This window comes from Crinia signifera, chromosome 7, assembly GCF_055691185.1.
Source record: "Crinia signifera chromosome 7, ASM5569118v1, whole genome shotgun sequence".
NCBI classification, from domain to species: domain Eukaryota; kingdom Metazoa; phylum Chordata; class Amphibia; order Anura; family Myobatrachidae; genus Crinia; species Crinia signifera.
Genome location: NC_139223.1, coordinates 183,947,360 through 183,974,569, shown reverse-complemented (window position 1 = coordinate 183,974,569; position 27,210 = coordinate 183,947,360). Strand labels below are relative to the sequence as shown.

The 27,210-nt window shown below is 45.8% G+C and overlaps 1 protein-coding gene across 5 annotated transcripts in view; it reads right to left on the bottom strand.

The window, feature by feature from the left end:
• Positions 1-27,210, bottom strand: part of HDAC4 (histone deacetylase 4) — a 147,217-nt gene that overhangs the window by 30,262 nt on the left and 89,745 nt on the right. For 3 of the 5 annotated variants that reach the window (XM_083154610.1, XM_083154614.1, XM_083154611.1), the window contains 8 exons: positions 17,519-17,590; positions 9,595-9,839; positions 9,336-9,486; positions 7,580-7,694; positions 7,049-7,170; positions 3,623-3,754; positions 3,273-3,382; positions 1,850-1,960 (listed from right to left, as the gene is read on the bottom strand). In XM_083154610.1, coding sequence (XP_083010736.1) covers positions 1,850-1,960; positions 3,273-3,382; positions 3,623-3,754; positions 7,049-7,170; positions 7,580-7,694; positions 9,336-9,486; positions 9,595-9,839; positions 17,519-17,590 — 1,058 coding nt within the window. Of the gene's footprint in view, positions 1-1,849; positions 1,961-3,272; positions 3,383-3,622; positions 3,755-7,048; positions 7,171-7,579; positions 7,695-9,335; positions 9,487-9,594; positions 9,840-17,518; positions 17,591-17,799; positions 17,944-17,973; positions 18,229-27,210 lie in introns of those variants that run through there. The other 2 variants (XM_083154612.1, XM_083154613.1) reach the window with 2 other exon arrangements.

The following is a 27,210-nucleotide window of genomic DNA, read 5'->3' as shown; positions in this document are numbered from 1 at the left end:
TGTTCCGTAATCTATAATAAATTCAGCAACTGGGACAGATCCTACCTTGGCCTTTTAGGATTTCTGATTTACTCTAATACTTTCAAAACTAATTCTCGATAACCCCCATTGCCTGACTTTATAGCGGACTCTGCCTTTATGTTATAGAATCGCATGCACGGTCCTGGCTCCCACTCAGTGTCCCACATGTCCGGTTATATTGTCTGTGTCTGTCACTATCCTTATGACCAGTTTAAAGCTCAGGAAAGTGTCACAGTGGGGCTCTTGTGGGGTGAAGTTAGAAACCTAAAGTTTTAGTATTCAAATATCAACGTAAAACTTACTCTCTCTTGTTTTTAATGAGAGATGATTCTTAGGCCTCGCTCCCAGCCTAGATTAAGTTTTTTATTATTATTTTTTGTATATTTCGGCCTTCATTTTTGTACGTCTGAGTGTTCTCGGACCAGCAGGAGGAGGTTTAGATTTGCTTTCTGAGTAGTGATACAACGCATGTCCAACGGAGTCCACTGGGGGGAGACACAGAACAGGAAAACACTCGATGTACAAATACTAAGTAAGCTTTACATTGATATTTGAATACTAACACTTTGGGTTTCTAACTGCACCTCTACAAGAGCGCCACTGTGACAGTTTTCTGGACTTTGAAAGCACTATTTTGAAGGGGTCCCTTTGGTGAAGACTCTTTATGTTCCCGGGCAGCATTTGTGTATTGTTGCACAAAATCTAAACTACTCGTCTGTGTCACCCTGGTAATTTGTCACGCTTAAATATGTGTGTGGAGTTGGAATGGGGTTTTTTTTTTCGACAAGGAAAGCTTAGATCATTTGATAGCTACAGATTTGATTAAAGACCTTTTTTTGTCACTAGAGAACATTTTGCATAAATTGAAGAATGCGAAACCCATTAAAAGATATGCATAATACAATTTGGGAGCCATGGCATTTGGAGTTACTATAACATTGCCAGCTGCACAACCTGTACTTGCTTTGCGAATGCCAAGTAAAACCGCCCACATCCGCCACTCTTCCCTGCGCCATACAGCCTTGCCTCCTCACTCCTACACTAATTCTCCTGTTTTCAGATGCAGACATCCTGCAGCTATTTCAAGAACAACCAACTATGACCGGTTGCAGTAAACGCCATTCAGCAAGAGAACTAAATCATCAGAAAACACTCGTGGGTTCTATTGGCACATGGAAAACAAACAAATCTATTTCAGCGTCATGTATGTAGTTTATCAGTTGCAATTACACATAAAAAGGTTCCAATCCTTCCTACAGAAACAGAGGGTGGTACATGTTCCGTGACTCTACTACGTCTGTTCCACAATAACAAGCCCTGAGTAGGAGGTAAGAGTGAGTTATATTGAATGCTAGGAAGCAGCATTACCATCATGTCCATTACCACAGCAGCCAGAGGCCGTGCCATAAGCCATAGGGGTCAATTAAATTGCATGGGATATAAAACTGCAAGATTCTGTGCAAGGTACAGGGGTGTGTGTGCGGTGCGTAACATCTCTCGTCCATACAGCAGCTTAACCTCATGGATCGTCCTGTTCCTTGCGAGGAAGGATGCAGGTGTAGAAGCTTTCTATGCTGACCCACAAGCATTACCCTTACATTGCATTTACCTGAATCAACCTCATAGTGTTCTAATATTTGCGCAGATTGCTTTGCAGAAGGTTTTCATTTCACTTCTATTTGTACAATGTCAGTCTGACCATGACTAGATGACTGAAGCTAGTCTTCTTCCAAATATACACTGCATGCTCTTCTGGCTCCAAATTTACTCTTCCTGTAAACGTGCTCTTCAGTCATTACTAAGAGTACAGTATGCTTGAGTGACTTACATTGGCAGACCCAGTAGCCGGGAGCCCCAAGGTGATGTTCGGTAGAGAGGGTGAGGTGTAGAGTGGGAGGTGGGACACAGAACCTTCTCTGAGTCTGTGAGCCAACGCAGCCTAGAAGAGACAGACAGACTCAAAAACTGAACATGCTGTAAGCAGACAATGATGATGGCAAGGTGTCAGTAGAAGATGCTGGCCAACCCAACCATACAGGCTACTTCTCAGCTTGGCCTGATCTCTTCAAACTATATGGGCCCAGTTGCAGTATTCAGCGGGTAACTGTTACCTGGGGTAATAAGCATTCACTTAAGAGATTATCTTCGGTCTAGTTTTAGTGCCCACTTCAAAGCCCCCTAAATGAGGCATCCACTTGTGTCATTTACAAGCTATCCCAGTGATTCCCAAACCAGATGCTGGTTCGTGGTCCAGAATCAAACCAAATGTATGGTTCAAAATCAGTGCTGGTGGCTGCAAACATTAAACAAGTGGCCAAATGGGAGTGCAACCCTGCCCACCACCACATAACTAAGCACAATAGAGTTTGTTTAATCATCCAGATACCATGAATCTCACCCACTAATATGGACAAGTGGTGATGAAGGACTATACAAAGCTCTAATCAGGGAACTTTATTACCAAAAGACGGGGGGGTGGGGGAAGATATACATTGTCTAATAGATTAGTAATGCCATACAAAAACATGAGGTTTTTACTCATATCACTTCATTATATTTGCTGATGTATGGAGATTTTTAATAACTGATCCACCAGAACTATGCAATAAACAGTGAAGTCAGCCCAGCCACAGCTATTAATGGGATTGAATTTTGGCACCTCAGCAGCCCCTGAAAATAGATATTTTTCATGCCCTCATTGAACTGCTCTTAAAAAAAAAAAATCACATTTTCCCCTTTAAGCATGGTATTTAATTGTGATACTTTGTCAATAAATTCGGCTTTAGATAAACAGCGGAACCTTTGTTTTCCCAATATTTGCTTTTATGATTTGCAGGGGTAAATTTACTAAGATTTTAAAAGATGTTCAGGATGGGAACCAATCATCTTCTATTATCTTCTAAATAAATAAGCAAAATCTGAATGGTTGCTATGGGCAACATCCCATCTTCAAAAGAACTCTTATCTTAGTAAAATACCCTTAACGTGTGAGATATAGCAAACCCCTCTGTTTTGGGTTGCTGCAGTTCAACTGGACAAAGTGCCACCTGTCAGCTCAGCGCCAGGGAGTTTGTACTTGTCCCTGGTCTATAAAGCCTATATAGAGCAGGTGTGTTGCCAACCGCTACAGGAAAAGTCATGTCCTCCAACCAATGGGTACTCTTTAGCTCACTGTACACTAGTGTAAGCCCTGACACTGTACAGGAGTAAGTACCACCATCCTTCGTTGCCGCCGATAAAAAGTTAAATACCTCTGACTGCAGCCCTAAAGGTCCGGCAATGCCATTCTCAGTGGTAATGTTGCTGGAGCTGTTGTTTGGAGAGCTGGGGCCAGAGCCAGGAGCACTGTTACATACAGAGTCTGCAAAGAATCACAGCATCCAGGACAGTGTCAGTAAGGATTAGATGTAGAGTACACTGTGTGAATAATACAGAGGCTATCGAATGTTCCTGTTCTAGCAGTGGCAAAGACAGGAGTAAAAACACAGTGCACAGACACATGATCCGTGAGACTCCTACTTCTCACAATAACCCCATTCACAGTCCTATATATGATCGCTATTCATGTTACATGTTCCGGGCCTCTAGGATAATCACTCACCGGACACATCCATTGGACGCTTCTTCAGAGTGGTAACGCCAGGACCATCTTTTCTTCTCAAAAGCGGGCTGCTCCTGCGCTCAGCCACCTTCTGCTTCAGTCTGGAGCGCAACTTCAGATTGGGCTCAGACGCTGAGCAGAATTATTACATAGAAATAAAGAAGGGCGGTATTTAAAATGGAATTTAAATGTTGCCTCATGACTGCACTGCAAAAGCAATAAATAGTATGCTCATTCATTAACAAATAGTGTAGGTTTTAAGCTGGGTACACACCATGCGGTGGGAGTGTCCCAGCGATGGTGCAACCGGAGGCTTCATCGCATATTGACACACCGCAATTATAGAGGCCTTTGAGCAGAGGCGGGTGGTGGTCACACAATCAGAGCGGGCAGGAAGCATTCTCTACCTGCTTAATAACCTTCAGCCAGACAGTGTATAGCCATCAGCATGCTGATTATTGGATGACTGGAGCTAGCAACCAATCAGTGCTGACAGCCATTCAGGTACTTATGTAGTATCAGGGCACCCACTAAGCAATTTCCTTGGTGGGCTATTCTGCGTAAGGAAATCGCATTGCATGTCCCATGCGATCTTCCTAAGTAATTTATTCACTACTCTCTCGCCCCGGGCTTATCACATTGCATGCCATTGCACCTGACGCAAAATCGCATCCGATTTTATAGGGTGCAATGCCATTAACTTTACTACACTGCAGTGACATGCAATGTGATTTTAATGCACCCCCCCACCCCGAAGTGTGGCAAGTGCAGCGAGCCCCGCGAGGGGTGTCAGAACGCGTCCTCCTGACCTTTTCATACCCCCACTATCCCCGTCGGCGTGGAGTTTCATATAGTGTGGCGAGCCCGAAGGGGATGCGGATTACTTTACATGTTTTCCGCGTCCCCATGCTGCGTTCGCCGCACTATATAAAATCAACTCAACGCTGACGTGGATAGTGGGGGTATGAAAAGGTCGGGAGGACACGTTCCGCGTCCGCTCGCCACGCTTCGGGTTGACGTGGATAGTGGGGCTTTTTTAGGAACAGATTCTACTCTCCCTCTATGGGAGTCATGGAATCCCAAGAGGGAGAGTAGCCCCTCTAAGTTGGGATCCCGCCTGTCGGAGTCCGACGTCGGAGTACTGACCGTCCCGAATTTTATTAATTATACACTTTTCAAATTACAACAACAGTCAACATTGCAGTCAAATGTACCATGCGATGCGATTTCACTACACCTACGTACGTATGCTAATTGGGCGCCCTGCAAATACATAAGTACCGCCATTCACTGTATGGAAGCATGTTGAGAAACGGTATAGGAAAGCAGGAGGGACACGTTAGGCGTTTTTTAAATTGGTTCCTGTAAATGGGTTAAGAGGGGACACATTGCAATGGTTTGCCCTGGGCGTACTATGCTGTTAAACTGAATCTGGGCGCAACGCGCTGTAACGATGTATCACATCGCCTTACACACCGTACGATATATCCTGCTATGTCTCAATGTACATACTAAAGTGGACGTTATATTGAAGACAGGATGTTGCCCATCTAGAAAGTGCTAATTAAGTAGAATCTGATGCTATGGGAAACATCCCATCCCATCTTCAATAGAACTCCCAACTTAGTAAATTTACTAAAAATACATAGGGTAATCCAAGGGATATGACATTCAGCACCTTAGATGGGACTATCCGATGAACGACGAGGAAGGCAACAAACTATACGATGAATACAATATAATTGGATCCCTGCCGGGACAATATATCGCCGGTGTGTACTACGCTCTATATGAATAAGTACAGTGTATCAATGTTCAGTGACGAATAAATAATATAAATTGCAAAATGCTTTAGTTTAGTTTTTTTTTTACATTTTATTACAATATTGTACTTTATATACTTACTAGTCGTTTTTTTTTTTTTAATACTAGTTTACTACTACTTTTTAGCTCAACAGGTGTTATTTATAGCCTGAATTCCTTTTCTTTTCATGCATTAAAAATTCACACATTAGGCTCTAGTTGCATTAAGCAAACAGTGTTTCACCAGCATCAATAACTAGACAAACACACTGCTGGAAAACCAGGAGCCGTCCCGGGTTCCTGCGCTTCCTCGGACAACTTGGAAGTAGAGCTGGAATTTCAGCGTCCACATTAACTCCAATCGATAACTGTAATAGTGGTGAAAGCTTCCGCTCGTACCTGGCATAACCCACGGAACCAGAGCAGCCCACAGCCTGAGAGGACCACATCAAATAAATATACTATTGATACATTAATAATTTACAGGCATTCCTGTAAATACTTGTACAGCATGCAGAGGGAAATGGGTGTGGGGGTTGTGCGAAGAGGCGCAGAGACCAGGAATATAATAAGTGTATAAATATGGATGGATGAGAGCTGTCCATATAGTCAGTGGTGGCTCCAGAGAGGGATGGGGAGGAAGGCAGAAACAGCAACTGTCAGTGAGTCAGTTTGAAATGGCAGTTGGTGGATGTAGCTCCCCTATTTGAATTTTGAACCCCTGGAGCCTCCCCTGCATATATATATTATATATATATATATATTATATATATATATATATATATATATATATATATATATATATATATATATATATATATATATATATATATATAGGATCATTGTTACAGCTCATACACATGCATGACAGAATAGGCAGTCTGTCTATACGGGTTGGGATCGTTTGGTCGAATGCATTATGGTCGAATGTCATTACATCGAATCCATTAGGTCGAATTGCTAAAAGGTCGACATGATTCTAGGTCGACATGGGAAAAGGTCGAAATGATTCTAGGTCGAAAGGTCATTAGTTCGACAGGTCATTAGGTCGACAAGGTCATTAGTTCGACATTGTCTAGGTCGACATTCACAAAGTCGACATGGGGTTTTTCACTGTTTTTTACCTGAATGTCAACACAGTCGACATGGACACAGTTTAAAGTGCACTGCATCCCCTCGCATCGCTCGCTGCGCTCGCGATGCGTCGGGCACGGTGCCTCGCTACGCTCGGCACACTATTTTATTCTCCCACCATGCCCTAGTGGATGGTAGGGCATGAAATACCGCCTGTCAGCACATGTCGGCTCAAAAAACAGTGAAAAACCCCATGTCGACTTTGTTAATGTCGACCTAGACAATGTCGAACTAATGACCTTGTCGACCTAATGACCTGTCGAACTAATGACCTTTCGACCTAGAATCATTTCGACCTTTTCCCATGTCGACCTAGAATCATGTCGACCTTTTAGCAATTCGACCTAATGGATTCGATGTAATGACATTCGACCATAATGCATTCGACCAAATGACCGCATCCCGTCTATACTTACAGTACATACATGTCCAAAGCGTTAGTTTTGTAAACATAATTAAGATGCCCGATTATCAGTCAGGTCAGCTCACCTGTCTTTCTTAGCGGGAAATCATCCTTCGAGTCGTACATTCCGAGAACGGGATGGTGGTAGGAGCCAGATATGCCTCCCTGAGGAGGTGGGCTCTGGTCTAAGGAGCTATGTTGGGTCTTCCTGTGGGTTAGAGGATAAGTGGCATTAGCACTAAGGGGTGGATTCTGGTTCATTTGGTCCCCTGCCAGAATCAGGGCCTAAGTGTTCTATCCAATCCAATGCAGATGTACAGTCACAGCTGCAACAGGACTTGTAAAGTGGTAACAATCATTTCCTGCTGCAATTTACAGCACCACTGGTTAACGGCCCTCCAGCTGTTTTTGAACTGCACATCTCAGCATGCCCTGGTACAGTTCTGCTCTTTGTCCATGCTACAACGGTTGCAGGGCATGCTGGGATGTGTAGTTCCACTTGAGGGCCAAAAGGTTCCCTATCCCTGCACTACACCGTGAATGAAACCCAAAACGCAAATCCTTCAGCCTTGATGGAGAAATTAGATGTTACATGTACAAATATAAAGCAAACTCACCAGAAGCGAGGGTCACTAGACATGCAGTGGTTTAGGCTTCGGTGAGCCAGTGCCTTCTTCTTATTCAGGACAAATTCCTGGAGCTTCATTTTCACTTCAGTACTTGCGACGGCACCTGCAAAGAGAACGTCATAGATGGATTCCCACCGTTTTACGTGGAAAGAATCCACAGTGCTGTCACCACACAGGAACAGGAAGTGACCACGGCTTAGGAAATCATTGGCTGAAATACCCATTTTTTGAGGGAATTTTAACATCTGCACGAATAGAATGTTGCCATTATATTTGCAAGAAACACATGAGTAAATTTACTGAAGCTTCTAAAAAAAAATAAAAGTGCCGTTGCCCATAGCAACCAGATTCTGTCTATCATCCCATTTTTGCATCCTGCCAAATGATAGACAAAAAAAAAAAATCTGAAAATTAATGATACAAAAATAAAATAAAAAAAATTGCAGAGCTAGATGGCAAACAAATTAAGCTCCTTTTTGCCAGAATAGACATGTACAGATGAGTCCTCCTGTATCATTGAAACAATTGCGCAAAAAAGCCCCTCTTGTGCCAGGTCCTCCGTATCTCTGCTAGCACTATTTTCAGCAGCACAAGGAGACTGGGCTGATATTTTGATATGTAACACTTGTGTATCTGTGCGCAACTGAGACTATATACTAAGCGCTGTGACATTTTTGTTCAAGCCAAGTTCCGTTGAGCTACGGATACAGATTCTATATGATCCTGACAGAAAAGGGTCACATTTCGAACTAATCAGCAGAACCTCCTGTTGCGTTGCGATTTAGTCGCAATTGCAGAGCTGCATGGGACCTGGCGACTCATTTGCGCCGGGCATCTCGTGCTGTGCGGCGTATTGAAGAAAGACGGATGAGGACACATCTGTAGCCTATTTTTGTGTTATCGTCTTTTTGGCTTGCAAGGCCTTAAATGATTGCCAAGGTTTTATTGGGTTTGGAAAATGTCCGAAGACAAATTATCTCCAACAAGACTCTCTTACATAAAATTAGCAATGGGTAAACTTTAGTACTTAAGTCAGATCCAAGAAAATGCAAAAATATTTGCCGGACTTCATCTTACCTGTGATCTTGGGTTGTTCCGTACAGTTTGTGAAGTTACCCCACCTAGGATTTTTTTAAGCCTAGATCTCTCTTCTGTGTTGCTTGATAATGATCTATACTACTCCAATCACAGTTATGATAACCATGCGCTCTGAGATTATCGCTGATCAGGCCGGGAACAGCACTTGATTGTCCACCACTGATAAGCAATTATCGGGCAGGCATGAGAAGACATGCGATAATTGTTGCTCTGATCTGACATGAATGTACTCACCATCAGAGAGACCAATAATCTGACAGTGTACGGCAGTGATGGCTAACCTTGACACACCAGCTGTTGTTGAACTACACATCCCAGCATGCCCTGCATCAGTTTTAGCATGGTCAAATAGTAAAACTGTAGCAGAGCATACTGGGATGTGTAGTTCAACAACAGCTGGAGTGTCAAGGTTAGACATCAATAGTGTACACTGTACGGCATTTGTCGGATAATTGCCCTGTCTCGAGTTTGGCCAAAGACCTAATAACCTTCCCCAAACACAGATGATCATCTCTACATTTCAGAAATTGTTCTGAATGTCCAACTCTTGGCCTAGTTCTAGTCACGTGGCTGTGCATCTCTTCCTCTAGCTCCATCTCTTCTGCCCATTTACCTGTGAAGTATCATTTCTCTGTCCACTACTCACTTTCTTTTCCCTTTTCCTTGTTCTTCAGCTGTAACAGTTTCTGTTCCCTCTGCTGCTTTTCCATCTCTTGCTCCTGCCGATGTTGCTCCAGTTTTCTCTGGTGCTCCAGAAGCTCCTGCTGATGTTTCATAGCCAGAAGCTCCTGTTGTTGCTGCAATTGCAACCACAAGAAAGTTAAGGAGTTGATCGGCATTGTCAATCAACAATGAATGGACCTACTACAGGACAGCAACCTCTTCAGCGGGTAGCAGCCTCCTACCTTCACGTGTTCGTGTAGCTGGGCCTCATGCTGCCTGGACAGCTGTTCGTGCTGCCTCTGAAATTCTGCAATCAGGAGCTGCCGCTGGATTTGTTGCTTCTGCTTAAGGGCCATCAGCTCCTGCTGCAGCTGCTGCTCCCTCCCAGCGCCGTCCGATCCCGAGATAGAGTACTGGGGATCCAGTCGAATGTCCATAGAAAGGGTGCCGGAAGCCACTTGTAGTGGCAGTGCAGCACTTACATCAACTGGAAGAGAAAAAAAAAACGGGGCGAGAATTAAAAACACTCCACACACTTTTAATAGACACACCCACTCGTAGGACGCAAGAACCGAACCACAAAACAGCTCTGGAAGACATGCAACGTAGACAACCATAGTATTAAGGATATTCAACAATGAGCGCTCATCAGTGATGTCACTGTAAACATGTTTTTATATAGGACGTCATAAAAATCCCAAAGTAAGGTATAGTGGCTTCATTTAATAAAGCATAGGAATAAAACGAACAAATGACTAGGTGTAAGCTACATCCCACAAATATGATGTCTTCACCAGATCATGCTCTCTATACTGCACGGTTGGTTGTGGCGTGCCTGGCATCTAGGAGATGCCAATGCAACAGTTTGGGACTTTTGGCAGAAAAAGCGTTAATGGGAGGAAATGAAGCCAATTCAGCATCTTGTCCATACGGGAAAAGGAGATCAAAGCTGGCAGCTTTATTATACCAAGGAGGGGAAAAAACAAAAAGGTTCATAAAATCATAGAGAGTATAAGGGCACAGCTGCATATACATGACGCACAATCAGGCACCATTGTATTCTGTAGCGTATGCGTCACTTGTGACTCTCGTTCACCAAGTACCACCAAGAGCAAACTTGGTAGAAAGAGTTGACAGGAAGGCGGGGGAGGGTCAGGCATGTCAGGGAAGGGAGCCTGACACGCTGAGCCCTCCTGGAAACAAAGCAAGCTTCTCTTTTTCCCATGGGGGAACTCCCCCCAGCCCCTAGTCTCCGAGCAGCTCCTTTGGGTTTATCTCCCCGGGCTTACGAAAGTAGTTGGAGCGGTGACGTTAACAGGCACACAAAGAGTGCATTCAGGCCTGCGATGGCACCCTTTGCAGCGTACCATTATAAAAGGGCACATCTCCCCTCACCAACTCTTCCCACAATCCAAGTCACTGTGACCTCTCAAGTGCCCAGGGTGATGCATTTGGTGGTTGGTGAATGAGGAACTAACACAATGAGAAGAAAAGAGAAAGAAATCTTCATTTCTCGATAATAAGAGTGGAGAGGGGGGGGGGGGGAATGACGTCTATTTGAAGGGGGGGGAAAAACTAGAAGTAAAGGAAAACCTGTCCGAGTACAGGAAATCTTAGCTGCACGCGGAGCTCCTTGTATATGAAATAATAGTTAAAAGGCCATGAAAATGACGGGGGGGGGGCGGACGACAAAAACAGTGAGATCATGTTGGAGAATTTTTTAATAATGGTTAAGTGGCGCGCATAAGTTATCTCACGAATGAGGAATCAAGTTTGGGCTAAAAAAAAAAAAATTATTACCACAATTTTTAATTCACAAATATTTATTTACTAGTTAAAAGCCCGGCAAAATGACGACTTGTGCAACGTACTTTCACTTTGAGCTGTGACTTTTTTTTTTAGTTCACAAGCTGCCCCACCACCAGTCCTTATCTGCTCCTACCACCAATCTCTGTGTTCACATCTGCCCCTCTCTATATCCAGCAAGTCTGAAATAGATCAGTGTCCCTGCAAAAAATGCTTTCATTTGCGGCATCTATTAGCACTGTTGCGGCATCGGTACTTATGTAGTATCTGGGCTGCCGATTTCTAAATCGGGTCGGATCGGGAGATCGCATCGCATCGCATGCGACCATGCGATTCGATGCGATGCGATGCGATGACCCGATTTTTCCATAGGAATCAATGTTAAAATGGACTGAGTCCATTTTAACATGGAATTCAATGGGAAAAATGGGTCCTTTTCATACCCCTACTATCCAAGTGGGCATGGAGTTGGATATAAACCTGTGGCGAGCGTAGCGAGCCACCGAGCCCGAAGCGTGGCGAGCGAAGCGAGCCCCGCGAGGGGACGAATACCGTCCCCTCGCGGGGCTCGCTTCGCTCGCCACGCTTCGGGCTCGGTGGCTCGCTACGCTCGCCACAGGTTTATATCCAACTCCATGCCCACTTGGATAGTAGGGGTATGAAAAGGACCCATTTTTCCATAGGAATCATTTTAACATTGATTCCTATGGAAAAATCGGGTCATCGCATCCGATATCGGATGCGATATCGGATGCGATGCGATATCGCATCGCATCTGATTGTATGCCTTAACTTAAGGCATACAATCAAAAAATCGGCAGCCCAGATACTACATAAGTACCGCGGCATCTATTAGCACACAAAGTTGTATTTTGGTCCGTCGAGTGGTCACTGGCGGTATTTCACCTCATAGAGGTGAGGAGCATCTATCTATCTATCTATCTATCTATTTATAGTGATGGGGTAATGGTTAGTTCACACAATGACAAATAACCTGCAGGTCTGTACAATGTAGGCAGAATACACAGCCAGCAATAAGGAGCTGCAACATAGAAGAACACCAACAGGATGCTCTAATATATTGTCCATGGTCAGAAAATAGTTTATATATTATATAAAAGTACAGCATAATAGTCAGCACAGGCGGCTATCTGCAAGAAAACTTTGAATTGCTATATTGGGGGCCATTTTACTGGCCATCCAATTGCTTGTACGTTGGAGCAATTTCCATAAAAAGCTCCCTCAGACCTGTTTTGCATCCTGCTGGCATTTTCTAATGTCCAATAAATGGCAAACTGTGACCGTTATAAACCTGTAGCCAAGGTTGTGACTAGCCATTCTGCTGGCTGAGGCAGCATCATCAAGGGATTGTACCCAAATTGCCTGTACATGCAGTATATACATCCGTATGAATATTTCGGCAGATTTAACCTTATCAGGCCGGTGTCCACTGGGCATGGACGGGTGAAGCCTGATGGGGGGGGGGGGGGGGGGCTTTATTTGGGGGGTCCCCCTTTATTGGGGAGGTCCCCACTCCTCCAGGTACCCCGGCCAAGGCTGACCAGCCACGGTGCTCATGTTTCGACCGGGGGACCTTATGTAAAAAGTGTCCCCCGGCTGTGGCATGACACCACGGGCTGTTGGAGCCCGGTGCTGGTTTCAAAATACGGGGGACCCCCAGATTTTTTGTCCCCCGTATTTTTGGAACCAGGACCGGTCCAAGAGTCTGGGGCTGGTTTCAGAAATTCGGGGGACCCCTACGCTTTTTGTCCCCCAGATTTTTGGAACCAGGTCCGGCTCAATGAGCCTGGGGCTGGTTATGCTCAAGAGGGTGGACCTCACATTTTCATGCCTAAAATTCGCACATTATCGCACTTTTCTTTCCGGAACACGCACCTCATTAAATAAGCGAATCCGCAGCAAAAATGTGATTTTAAAAAAAGTGCGATAATTGGGCGATTTTGAAAGTGCAAAAAAAACCGCATCCTATTAAATGTCACCCTATGTATATGTGAGCGAGGGGGGATTATTCAGTTATTTGTCCCTGTGGCCACAACTAGATGGCAGTTAAAGGAGCCATTCAATTGCTGCACCATTCAGGGTTAGGAGCGAGGCCACAAGCATTGGTTTTGCCTATTACATTGACCACAAATTATTTGAGCTGGTCCTGGACCACCAAACCAGGGCACCACTGCAAGTGCCCTGAGGCACCCAGTTTGTTAACACCTGCTCTAACCTATTAGAACAGTGATGGAGAACCTTGGCACTGCAGCTGTTGTTGAACTACACATCCCAGGCATGCCCTGCAACAGTTTTAGAATGGTCAAAAAGCAATACTGTTGCATGGCATGCTGGGGTGTGTAGTTCAACAATACACAATGTATGTTCCATAAACAATCATATACTGGACAGCTCCAATTGCAGAAACTGAGAGACATAGGAGAGGATATAATTAATTAAAACATCTCAGCAAGATTACAAGATGCCCCGTCTGACGTCTGTGTACATAGTAATCTTCCCGGTGACATCTCTATGTCTGGGTTGAAACTGTGTGCGTTGACTCCTCATTATACAGTACCCCTGTTTTCAAATAGCCACTATTTCCTATTAACGTCATAACAGCATAGCAAACACAAAAGCCAGACTCTATTATACAACTGGACAGCCTGATCCTTATCCCCTCTGAAGAGTCCATGTCGACAGTCACTAAGTCAATATGAAAAAAAAAACACTAGAAAAAAGGTCAACACAAGCAAAATGTTGACATTGAAAGGTTGACAAATGAAACAGTCGACATGAGTTTTTCTATTGTGTTTGTGTCGTGCTCACAATAGTTTACCGCATCGCTCGCCATACTTCGCAAAGGTGCCACGCTCCACTGCGACGGTACATTTTACGGTTACCAATCTCACCGCTGGCACACACACCCTAGGATCGGAGCACACACATCTCGGATGCAGACGAGCCCCGGTATTATGCTAAAGGCCGTGTCATCATCCAGACTCTCCAGGATGTCACATTTTCCAGGTCACAAAACCACAAGTGAAATAATTAGCTGTGGATCTATCAAAATGCGTCAGTCAGTAATGAACACACCTGTACTCCCACAAAGAGATATGGAAAACATGCACTGTTAGTGTATCCAGAGGACTAGATTTGAGGAGTACGAGCGTTTTCACCAAAAGAATGTCTGTCAGATAAATACTATACAAAGAGAAAGATGTATAGATTCATCAGCGGGAATGAGATCACCGTACAAAGCAGACTGCGGGGTAATTTCCGTCAGAGAGAGAGGCTGCGAGCTCAACCTGTTGTCACCGTATTGGTGTCATCGGAAGCTCATTCATGTCCCCGAAGCAGCCGCCCACTCCAGCCTGTCTTCTGCTTCCCTCATTAGTGTTCCGAAGATGCTCCGTATGGCACAGCAGCACGCCCCCGTCAGCAGGAAGGTGACTCACCAGAGCCCAGCAGGTGAATCACACACCCTGGAGACAATCAAGAGCCTCTATTTGGCAAACGCAGCTTTAAACCGCACAGACTTACCGGAGGACCGCTCGCTCTCACACTGCAGCAACGCAGCTATAGAAGAGTCTGATCCAATGACAGACCCATGTACAGATCACACAGCTGTGCAATCGCCTCGTATGGGGAAGATAGACAATTATGAGCTTTAGCTCAAACGATGCCAGAAATCAGCTCCAGGGCTGAGGCAGGAGCGGCTGAAGGATTAGTCTGGCATACCTCCCGATACCAGAAGGCTTCTCCTGCAAAAAGCGCCATCACTAATTCTGCAGCTCCACAACATAAGCACCCATGCTTTTCTGGTCACCGGAGCTAAAAAGGGAGCGGTGTTATTTGGGGATTCACAATAGGTGACTATTATTATAGAAAAGATTTACTAAGCATTAGGGTGGCCAGTCCCGGGATTGGAGTTTCCAATACCAGGATATCAGGATTAGACTGCGCATGCACAGGGTAATGCCGGGCAGCTTCCCGTCCTCGGCTCTGCACAGTGTGACTTAGTCGCAGGTCACGCTGTGCAGTCCGAACAGCCACTCAGCTCAGCCCCCCATGTAGCTGTCCCAGCACTGATCCTAGTGTTCTACCTGCCAGGCTAAGCGCTGCACCCCCACAAGGCTCCATGTGCAACCCACCAGGCTCTATTCTGCACCCCCGCCAGGCTCCCTGTCGCACCCGCCTGACTATGCAGGTAATTATGTGGCGCGGCCAGGCCCGGGGTTCCTGGAATCCCGGGATTGAGCATTTTTCAATCCCAAATTCCGGGATTGAAAACATCCCTACTAAGCATGCGCTAATAACAATCCAGCGAAGCACAAAGCCTGAGGAATACTCATGTGCAGAGGTGTGCACGCAGGATGGACGAACCCTCCACATTTGCAGCTAGCAACTTGCAGCTTTGTACAACTAATTATTTAAAACAAAAAGATCTGTAAATGAACAACAAAAATATCAAAAGAGTAAAAAAAAAAACATTGACTATGTAACAAAATCAACCAAAAGTTGAGCCATGTCGCACTCCCAAAGACCACGGGTGTAGCCTGATACACAGCTCCATGAGGTTCTCACTACACAATACTTAAAGTTCCAGTTCTATGCACACTTGTTCACCTCTTAAAAAAAAAAAAACATTAAGTTAGATATTACCCTCAGCTTTGCTCTTGTCAAGGGAGATTCAATTGTGACACCCCTCCCCCTTTGCTGGGCATCTATATGAATCGGAGCTATTCAATTGTTGCTACGATTAGACACCCATTAGCAGCAACACACACTTTTGTTGCTGCGCTATTTATCACGTCAGGTACTTTTAGGAGCAAAGTCTCTTATTCCATCATATCAGGCCATCAAAGAGAGTCTGGGTACAAAAAGCACAGAAAACACAATCCCGACATCAGGGCGCTGACGACAGCATTCCAAGAATCAGTTTCATTTCAAGTCCCGACAAATCCCTGTAAGTATTAGGAACCCCCGATCCCCATCTACTTAAAAGCAGCAACCGGTAGAATTGTGACTGCTAGAATTCGGCCTTTTTCACACGCTCCGGCTCCTGCCGGGCGGCGAAACCCCGCATGGCCAAAAGCCGTGCTGCACAGAGTAGTTAATAATGGACACGATTGTGTCCATTCACACGGGACGGCCACGGCCCGGCCGCACAGTTGCAGCCAGATCCCACCACTGGAAGGGACGGCTGCAGCGCTGTGGCCTTCCCTACCATTGTAAACTGCTGTGTTTTCGGCACGGCTTCCTGGCCGTGCGGGGTTTCACCGCCCAGCAAGAGTCGGAGCGTGTGAAATAGCCCTTCTGCTGCTGGAATTCTTACGGACGGCATCCCAATATGCCATGATATTGGTACTCATTAATTAATATATAATAAAATAGTAGTTAAGTTGTCAATATTGGAAAAGCTGTATTTCCTTTCACAGTACAGGTAGACCACAAGAACCTAAAATGACCATACTGTATTTTTTTACAGTAGCGGTTTGACTTGTCGACACTCTTAAAGCCAACGGCAGAATGTCAACAGATTCTGAATGCTGATGGTCAAAAGGCCGATGATCAATATGTAGACTTGCATTTGGTTTGACATGGTTAAAATGTCGACACCTTCAGAGTGTCAACATTCAGCATGTCAACACCAAAAGGTCAATAGATTTAGAAAATTTTTAGGGTTAGGTTATGCTCTAGGTTAAACTAAAATAAGGTATTTACGGTGTAGACATGTTAAATACAGACATTCTGAGGGTGATTCATATTAGGTGGTGCCTGATGGCAGCAATTTAACTCTTCTGCTCTTCAGGCACCATCCCTGCTGACGCAGACATTTCTGTTTGCAACGTCCCAAGGTAGAGAACTGAAATGTGGGAAGACTGTCCCGTTGCCTAAACAGGACTTTTCACATTTTTAGTTGGAACCCGCCCCCCTTTTTGTTTTTAATATTTGGAAAGACTCTGGGTGTACGATGAAGAAGTGGGAGGTAAACCATCCAAATGGACAGAACATACAATCTCCACACAAACTCACGGTTGGACTAAAACCTCAACACTCAGCAATGCTAACCACTGGGCTTCCACATGTACATACAATAAAGAGATTAAAAAAGAAACCGAAGAGTTGGACTGCTCCACCATGAAGCCATGAGGGATTTTAATGGTTATGTCATCTTGGGAAGGAGGGAGAGAGTGGAACGGTGACAAATTGCTCATTGCTCTCAGCCATTTCATTAGTTCTTGAAAGGCATGCCAATTGTTAACTGTACGAACTGCAGAACAGACGCTTGTTAATGGGTGCACTGTCAGTTCCAGCAGCAGTGTGCCCGGCTAGTAAGCATGTGGGTGTACTCACCAGTGCTTGGCATGTGTTTGGCCCGAGTCTGCGTTAGAAGCTCCACTGGTTGGTCCCGACCAGATATTCCATCTGTAAAAGAGAAGAGAGGTGGCGTGAGATCTGCAGCTCGCCATGCTATGAGCACAGGACGTACAATGAGAAAGCTGTACACATAATTATCTTGAAAAGAAAAGAAAATGGATGACTGAGGACAGCGTATGGGAGTGTGAGCAAACCCTGTCTGTGTGAGAGTATGCCCAGTCGGTCCGGGGAGAGAGGACCCCGAGCGGATGACTTACAGAGGTCTCCGAGCAGATCCCATCGGATGCCTGTGCTGCAAGGGAAAAGCAAACGTTCCCCGTTTCAGGTCTCGTTAGGGAGCACAGAGAACTGAGGGGAGCGGTAAAAGCCCCCATCTTATGTCTGTGTGGATTCAGTATGTGCTATTCATGCAGTCCCTGTGGAACACCTGCCTTATTTGAATTAATAAAAAAGCTTCTCCGTTTTGAATCTAGAGAGGAGAACCGGTGATAAATGAGAGTCTTCTGGGAGGAGGGGGGGGAAAGCAGCAGAAAAGGCTATTCATTCTGGGGCAGTTAGATGACAATACGGTGCAGCTGCCGACTGGAATAAAAAACCCAGGAGGCGGAGGCTATAAATAGCTCAGAAGGAGACGGCGCAGGGAGCCGACAGATTAAAATGCAGGAGCACGCAGAGCAAGGAGAGCGCGCAGTTCCCAGGACTTCACAGACAGCTCTTTACAGAAAAAAAAAATCCTGTGCAAAGGAGAGGGATGAAATAAAGCTACGGGCGGAGGTGCTGCAACTGACACGGTCCTGTGGGAAAGGCAGTTTCATTCAGCGCAAGTCAGAAGCTCATTACTCCGGCCATTTAAATGCCGAGTGTCATGAGGTTCAGAGGATGATCAGGGACAACCTATTCAGCTCCATGCAGGGAACACTAATCTATTCATTTATAAGAGCCTATATTATATATACACGTCAGAAGACAAATGACTTCTGTGGGCCTACACGTATAAAGCAGAGCTGTAAGGGCAGCTTATGGATCACAAGACTTCTGGAGGCATTAACATATCTGGAGCGAGACCTTAATGTGTGATCAGAGAAAGGCGCCATAGAACCTTGCTGGAATAAGGGATGTCAGTGCAGTGGCAAGGACAATGGGATTCTAATTGAAGGGTAGGAGAGTTTGGGGGTCACAACTTATTATGTAACAAGTCCTAACATGTAGCTATGCCAGCCCAGACTGAGAAAGCTGTAAAGGGTTCACATTTCTCGCTGAACAGGGGTCACATGTATTAACCCCTAAACAACCAAAACAAAAACACATCTCCCAATAGAAGGAAGAGACCAAAATTCCTAGGCTAGCGGCTAAGAACAAGACAAGAAAACAATGCTCCAGATTCCGTCAGAGGTCACGCTCCCACAAACGGGTACAGGCCATTAGTAGGTTTCCAGGTATACCTCCCCCCCCCCCCCGCCAATCCCTACCTAATGGAAATTATGTACACACTACACTAAAGTGTCAGGTGGTCATAATTGCTGAGCGTGGGGGCCTCCATGTACAGGAGTAAGCAATTCCAGTCCCGATAAAAAGATGTCAAGCAGGAGCCCATTGACGGCTGCTTACTCCTGATTGGCTACTTATCATTGTTAAAAATGTTTCTAAAATCAAATAAAAATCAATGGAATTCCTACTCATGACACAAAATGACAACCTTTTTGAACTATGCCCTCTACGTCTATCTACCCTCACAATGGCAAAGTTTATTAAACACCCACTTCACCCTAACCCACAATACTTCGTCCTAGAGATGACCAAATTGTGCCTATTATCATACAAACTTGCTAAAATGCATGCCTGGGGCAACGGTCTTGTATCCCAGCTACAGCAAGCCTGGCCCCGGTACTATGACAACACTACTGTCAGAGCTGAAGCCTCAGTGTCTAGGCCCCGTGACCCCTTCTACTCCTTTGTCGCTTTACACACAAACTCATTCTGTTGACAAAAGCGAAACACTCTTGAAACTATTCTGGTACTTTGTGTGACCACATACCTATATGCAACAAAACTAGCAGCCTACAACCAGATCACTCCGCAGGCAATTGTGTACATTTCACCAGTTTGTGACTAGAGCAGGGGTTCCCAATCTTTTTTGAATCACGGCACCCTAGAGTATCAGAATTTTTCCAGGGCACCCCTAGGGCCCAAAAAAATGCAGAAAAATACATATAAAATGAAGTAGATTGTGTTTATATGTAATTCTTAGGTTCTTTTATGTGGTAAAGGGTAGGATTTGCTTCTGTTTGTACACATACTTTATGATTGGCAACAACCATCACTGGTTTTGTCCATAAATAATTGATCATAAATCTTTTGAATTGGTCCTGGACCACCAACCCGGGGCACCCCTGCAAGTGTCCCGAGGCACCCCAGGGAGCCACGGCACACAGTTTGGGAACCACTGGACTAGAGGTAAAACTTAGCGCTGATACAGCCGAGAAAGGTTCTTTCCCAACAGAACTCAGATTCCAGAGTATGTCCCAGGCAAATCCCACTGCAGAAGGCAGCATGTAGTCAGGAAGAGTGCCTACATGTATTTGGTCCGAGACCGTTCAGACCCCAGTAGTAGAGCCATGATAGCTGCGCCGACACTTTATAAATGGTAATTAAAAAGTGTCTGCGACACTGATCGATTGCTTCGGTCTATCAAACACCTGAAAACCCAAATGTAATCTCTATGAATTGATTCATTTTGAACACGGAGTTAAAGTAACATTGGGCTGGCAGGTATGCAGTCAGTGGACAGACAATGTCTAGATGGGACAGTCACTGGGCCGACATATCTTTGAGACACTGCCCAAAGGACGACATAACCTTATGGTCGACAAAGGCAAGGTCGACTTGAGATTTTTGTATTTAAAGGTGGTTTTTTCATACTTTACTATCCAAGAGGGCATAGAGTAAGAATATAATAGTGAGCCATGCAAGGGGATGCGGTGTGCATGTGCATATATATATATATATATATATATATATATATATATATATATATATATATTGTCCATGTCGAAATATGGTTACATAGACACCAAAAAATCATGAAAAACTCAGTCGACCTTTTAACTGGTGACTTTGCCTGTGTCAACATAAGGTATTTTGACTCTTTTTAGGCGTAGACCTACTTACCGCCCAACAAGCCATTGTCTATCATCTATACCAGTGGTTCTCAACCCCGGTCCTCAGGGACCCCCAACGGAGCACGTTTTCCAGGTCACCTCACAGATACATAGGTGCTCTTGTCAGTCACTGGCACAGGTGGAGCTAATTATATCACCTGTGATTCTGTGAGGAGACCTGCAAAACGTGCATTGTTGGGGGTCCCCGAGGACCGAGGTTGACAACCACTGATCTATACCACAGGATCTCAAAGTCGGTCCTTAGGACCCCACACAGTGCATGTTTTCCAGGCCTCATCACAGAATTAAGTGAAATAATTAGCTCCACCTGTGGGTCTTTAAAATGTGTCAGTCAGTAATGAGTGCATCTGTCGGGTGACCTGGAAAATGTGAACTGTGTGAGGACAGAGTTTAAGAACCACTGATTTATACCATAACCTGTTGAGCCCTTTTACTGCTGCCCTGTGCTGTGAGTAGCAATGATCAAAGATGGAGCCGCTGATGGCTGCCTAGGAACTGTGCCGCTAGCCAAAATGTGTGCCCTGTGTCTTCACTGTCGTAGTGTTCCCGCTAGGCTGTTTTAGCGCCCTGCCCGATTTTTAAAGGGCAAAATGCGCCCTGCCCCTCTCGCAGCGACCCACTAAAACAGCCTCACGGGGAAGCCCAGCGTCGCCGTAGACGGCGATGCCCGGCGCTTCCCGGCAGCATAATGACTTCGGAGGGGCCGGTCCCACCCCCTTTGACAACGCCGGCGGCCCGGGCACGCCCCTTTGATGACGCCGGCGGCCCGGGCACGCCCCTTTGACGACGCCGGCGGCCCGGGCACGCCCCTTTGACGACGCCGGTGGCCCAGGCACGCTCCTTTGATGACGCTGGTGACCTGGGCACGCCCCTTTGATGACGCCGGCGGCCCGGGACCGCCCCCAGCTGTGGCCCGGTCCGCCCCCCGGCGCCCTGCCCGGTCTCCATCCTAGAGTGAACACTACTGTCGTGTGGTATATACAGTATATTTGTACTGTGAATGTTTTTACTTGTTCCCACCCTGGCTGTTGCACAGCAACATAAATCCAAATCCTAGTATACACGAGTATACCTGGATAATAAAGCTGATTCTGATGTACATATATGTCACTTTATTGTAATAAAATAAAGGGTATAATAAAAAAAATAAAAGAGAACATGATTACGAAAACATGAAGCCTGTAGCTGCATCTTAAACACCAACTGCTGATGCGACAGGGGAAGATACAAAGAGGGTGACTACAAATCTGAAAGCACCTGTCTCCTGCACAAAAGCCCCTGTAGGCGCTGGCCTGGCTGCACAGCTATAACCTAGCTTTGTGCAGGCTGTAATCTCTGCATCACTCTGGCGGAAGCTCCTCCAGCTCTGCTTCTCAGCCAGAGCTATTTATAGCCTTCCCCACAGACTGGACATCACGTGCGCCGTCACGGCATTTTAATAGGCCTTGCATCAAAATACAACCTGCTTTGTAATGCACAGAAATAATTTCACATACAGGGCACAGCTGGCATTCGATAGATGGGAGAAGGGGACCACCCTCCCCGTACACAGAAAACACGCGTATATCCCAAAAATAAAACTGCAGCTTTTCTATTTTTATCAGAATGCTGCGTGTATAAATCTCCGGTGGGCACGCACTAGGAATGCCACAGAGCGCCCAGTGCTAGAGAACAGCAGGCTGCTTCTTTGTCTGGGACTGGATTTCAGTAACAATCAGCGTCAGATGCCACCACTTATGGCTACAACATGGATAGCAGGATAACACTGGCCGCACACACTTCAGGCACTTTCCATAACAACACTTTCAATTGCTTTTGGGCGTCTATTTTTCACGTCAAAGCGGGAGGTTTAGATTCTCGGGACGGGAGTTCTACCGAAAATGGGAAGTTGCCCCAGCATCAGATTTTACTCTTTATTTATTTAGAGCCCTCTATAAGATAATAGATCAGCGGTTCTCAAACTGTGGGTCCTGACCCTAAAGTGGGTCACGACCATCTCAGCATGGGGTGACAACTCCATGTTGCTGACCGTCAGGCAGAGGACTTCTCTAATCACTCAGCCAGTGATCCAAAGAGTCTGAAAAATCAGTTTGATTGTCTGTTACTTCAGACTCCTCGGATAATTTTGCGTATCCGAAATGCCGCCATGCATGTGGTGACCATTCTGAGGTAATTTGCTGAGTTCCTGTAATATTTTTCTATTTTATAATGTGGTCCCAGAGCAAAATAGTTTGGGAACCACTTATATAGGAGGTACAGATTGAATTTAGATGCAGGATAGCAGAAAAGTGAGGGGCATTCCTGGTCGGTGACTGGGAGGTAATGGGGGGCTGAAATGCATCACATGTGGTAGGAAGACAAAGTCAGACGGAGTCTCGATGGTGCGGCCGTTGCTGTGCCTAAAGGTGCATACAAACTGGGCGATTATACACAGCGTGTATGGACATGGACGTGGGGGAAAGCCACTCAGTGCATACACACTGAGCGGCTTTCCCCCTGCCCGGCGACGTCAGCAGTGGGTGGACGGTTTTGTATAGTGCAGCGCTATGCAAAGCCGTCCACAAAGCCGCTCATCTGCTGTTAATACCAGCAGATGAGCGGCTTTTCCGGCGATGATGCGGTAGAGTGCAGCAGTGCTCACAGCTCACCGTCGGGCCATACACACTGGGCGGCTTTGAGCAGAAAGCCGCACAAACTTGCTGTTTTGACCGGATTTCAGCTCAAAGTCGCTCAGTGTGTATGGGCCTTTAGTAGAACAATGTCCAGGCATACAGTGTTCCCTATTATTTTGTTTCTGTGACTGCTTGTTGGTACTAAAACCAGCCCCGTCTTTTACAAATAGTGATTTTAATGTCCAATTCTGCTGGTGTTCACTGTTTAACTTGCTAAGGTGCCAGAATAAAAATAATAGCAAATCCAATTCCCAACATAGGAACAAATGGCACTCAGAGACGGACAACTGCAATAAACATTCTGTATTTGCAGGTAACGTTCCGGGGGTATCAACCCCATCCTCGGACCCCACCTACAGCCAATGTGAACCCAAAAACACATGAAAACTAAGCATGGTATTTTGTTGCAGCGACACACGATCATGGTAATGTACATATATGACTAATACACAACAGGATTCTGATGAGCAAATTCTGATCATCTTCCACCCGTATTTACCATGAATCTCACAGCAAGATCTTTAGGTGGCCATACACATGCAGATTTATCTTCAGATCTGGCTGGTTGGAACCAAAACATGGTTATGGATGAGAGCAAATGACATTTGCTTGGAAATGCTGGAAAACTGACAAACTATCACTTATCCATAACCATGTTTTTGTTCCAACCAGCCAGATCTGAAGATAAATCTTACTAGTGTATGGGCACCTTCAGTGCGGACAGTTGGCGACCATACCAACGGGGATGTTCTGCAAGATATTAATAGCAAAATAAGCATAGAACGAACTGAAAATATCTTCAGAAAAGAAATAAGGTCTGATTACTTTATGCCACTTACTAGGGCAGATGTATGAACCAGCATTAAGTGCAGAAATGCACTTAATGCTGATTACGTTTAGCCTAATGCATCACTAGCGCACCTAACGTGCACTAGTGACAGCCCGCCGAGTTACGCTCGGCGGGGCTGTCCCCAATAAACCCCCCCACAATGTTTAGCCCAGGGCTAGCGTTGTCCTATCCCCCACTGCAGGGACAATGCTAGCCCTGCTCCTGGCTTGGGCTGCGCTGGAGATCTCGCAGTTTTAGCTATATCTCGCCCATGCCCCTTAGAGCTGGCTGGGGGAGGGAAAGCGCACTGTGCAGAACACTGGGGGGGGGGGGCGTTAAGACTGGGCATAATGGCTCTCCTTAACGGCTTGATGGGTGTGTGTGTTAATACATCTCCCCATAACGGGTGCCCGCTTCTCCTCGTTCTGCAGGAGAAGCGGGACCCATTATTTAAAACACGTCATAGGGTTATTGATACATCTGCCTCAGTGTCCCTTATTGACTAATTTGCACCAGGTATATGTAGGATAAGTTATTACCCATTAACCAATGTGGTTCATAACTTAAAATGTAATGCTGAGACAAGTGATATCATTATACTGTTGGTGAAATTCAGGGCTTATCTGAACGCAGTTTAGCAGCCGCACTCTAAAGAACGAAATGAGAAAAAACATATGATGTAACAAGATTTTATTAAAGGATGGAGTACTGGAGGCAGCGCAGAGTATTTGAGGCAACGCTGTTTGCTGCGGCATCCCGGAGTCGGCGCTAAGTCCTGGTCACATGCTGACTACAAGGTGTGACTAGAAGGGCAGGTTAATGTGACCGCGGCCCATGATGATGGAGGACACCTCTGTAGTGTTTCACACTATGTCACCCCGATACCTTGTGCTCTTTGTAGGACAATATATGTGCATGAATAATATCGCCATCGCTGTCAGCACCGCTGCCATGGAGAGGGTGATTATGACGCAGAATGGCATACTCGTCATTACCTTGTCCTTAAAGCGCTCCATAATAGTGATGATCTCCGGCTCCTGCTGTTCAATATGTTCAAGCTGTGGCTCAGGACTGGCCTCTGAATGCAGGGCATCATTGAAGATCTCCTCCAGCTCCGAGTATTCTATGTCACGACTCCAGGTCACATTGAGGAAATAAAACATCTGCGCTATTAGGAAATGGTCCTCGTCTTGTATTTGGCAGGCATATGTCCCCTCGTGGTATCTACGGGTTGGCTTAATATGGATGTGCAGGTCTTGTCCTGTGAATATGGTTTTAGCATAACTGATGTCTGCCACCCTGATGTTCCGCGCAAACTTCCATGTGACTGTTATCCCGGAGGGGAGGGGAAAAGGCGGAGTGCAGAATATGTAGGTCTCAGCGGGTTCCATGGTGTAGATGTCTTTCAGCGGACACTGTGCAGGAGCCTGGCATTCCTGCACTGAGCACTCGTCACAACGAAACAGCTGTGCCGCTTTCTGTCTCCCGCAGACGCTTATACATTTCTTAGCCGGGTTCTTTGCTGCAATCGCTTTCACGTCCATTATGTACTCCTTCATCTTCTGGTCAAATGCCGCAGTCCAGTCCTTAGCAGGGAGCGATGAATTGATCCCTGTGACTGCTTTACCAAAGCCTCCTAGATGGTCTCTGATGTTGGTCATCTGTGAAAGCGGAATAACGAGGGCGTCCATAGGTAGAAATCCTCTCGTTAATTTTGCCAGGCATTCTAGGGCCTCCATCTTGCCTATGGAGATGGCATACTGACAGATGCCCGCCCTGTCCTTACTCGTCCTCAGACAAGTGTAGCAGCTACTACTCAGCTCCACACCACAGATGAGATATAGGGTGCAGAGCAGCAGCAGGCTGCGCTGTGCTGCCATGGTGTCCGGCAGCACAGAAGAAAGGGTACTTATGTAGTAACTGGGCTGCCGATTTCTAAATCGGGTCGGATCGGGAGATCGCATCGCATCGCATGCGACCATGCGATTCGATGCGATGCGATGCGATGCGATGACCCGATTTTTCCATAGGAATCAATGTTAAAATGGACTGAGTCCATTTTAACATGGAATTCAATGGGAAAAATGGGTCCTTTTCATACCCCTACTATCCAAGTGGGCATGGAGTTGGATATAAACCTGTGGCGAGCGTAGCGAGCCACCGAGCCCGAAGCGTGGCGAGCGAAGCGAGCCCCGCGAGGGGACGAATACCGTCCCCTCGCGGGGCTCGCTTCGCTCGCCACGCTTCGGGCTCGGTGGCTCGCTACGCTCGCCACAGGTTTATATCCAACTCCATGCCCACTTGGATAGTAGGGGTATGAAAAGGACCCATTTTTCCATAGGAATCATTTTAACATTGATTCCTATGGAAAAATCGGGTCATCGCATCCGATATCGGATGCGATATCGGATGCGATGCGATGCGATATCGCATCGCATCGCATCTGATTGTATGCCTTAACTTAAGGCATACAATCAAAAAATCGGCAGCCCAGTTACTACATAAGTACCGAAGAAAGTAGTAATAATATACTATAAACGCTTATAACACTGAGGTTATAATTATCCTGGGGTTTGCTTCCTATTCAGTCGGCTTCCCAAACAGATATGAGTCTCCCTAGCTTGTATGTCTCCTCAAGTTGTAGAACTTGTGTGATGTCACAATGGCTTTGTCACATGTCCTGTTACCAGCCATGCCTCTACAACAGGACATGTGACAAAGCCATTGTGACATCACACAAGTTCTACAACTTGAGGAGACATACAAGCTAGGGAGACTCATATCTGTTTGGGAAGCCGACTGAATAGGAAGCAAACCCCAGAATAATTATAACCTCAGTGTTATAAGCGTTTATAGTATATTATTACTACTTTCTTCTGTGCTGCCGGACACCATGGCAGCACAGCGCAGCCTGCTGCTGCTCTGCACCCTATATCTCATCTGTGGTGTGGAGCTGAGTAGTAGCTGCTACACTTGTCTGAGGACGAG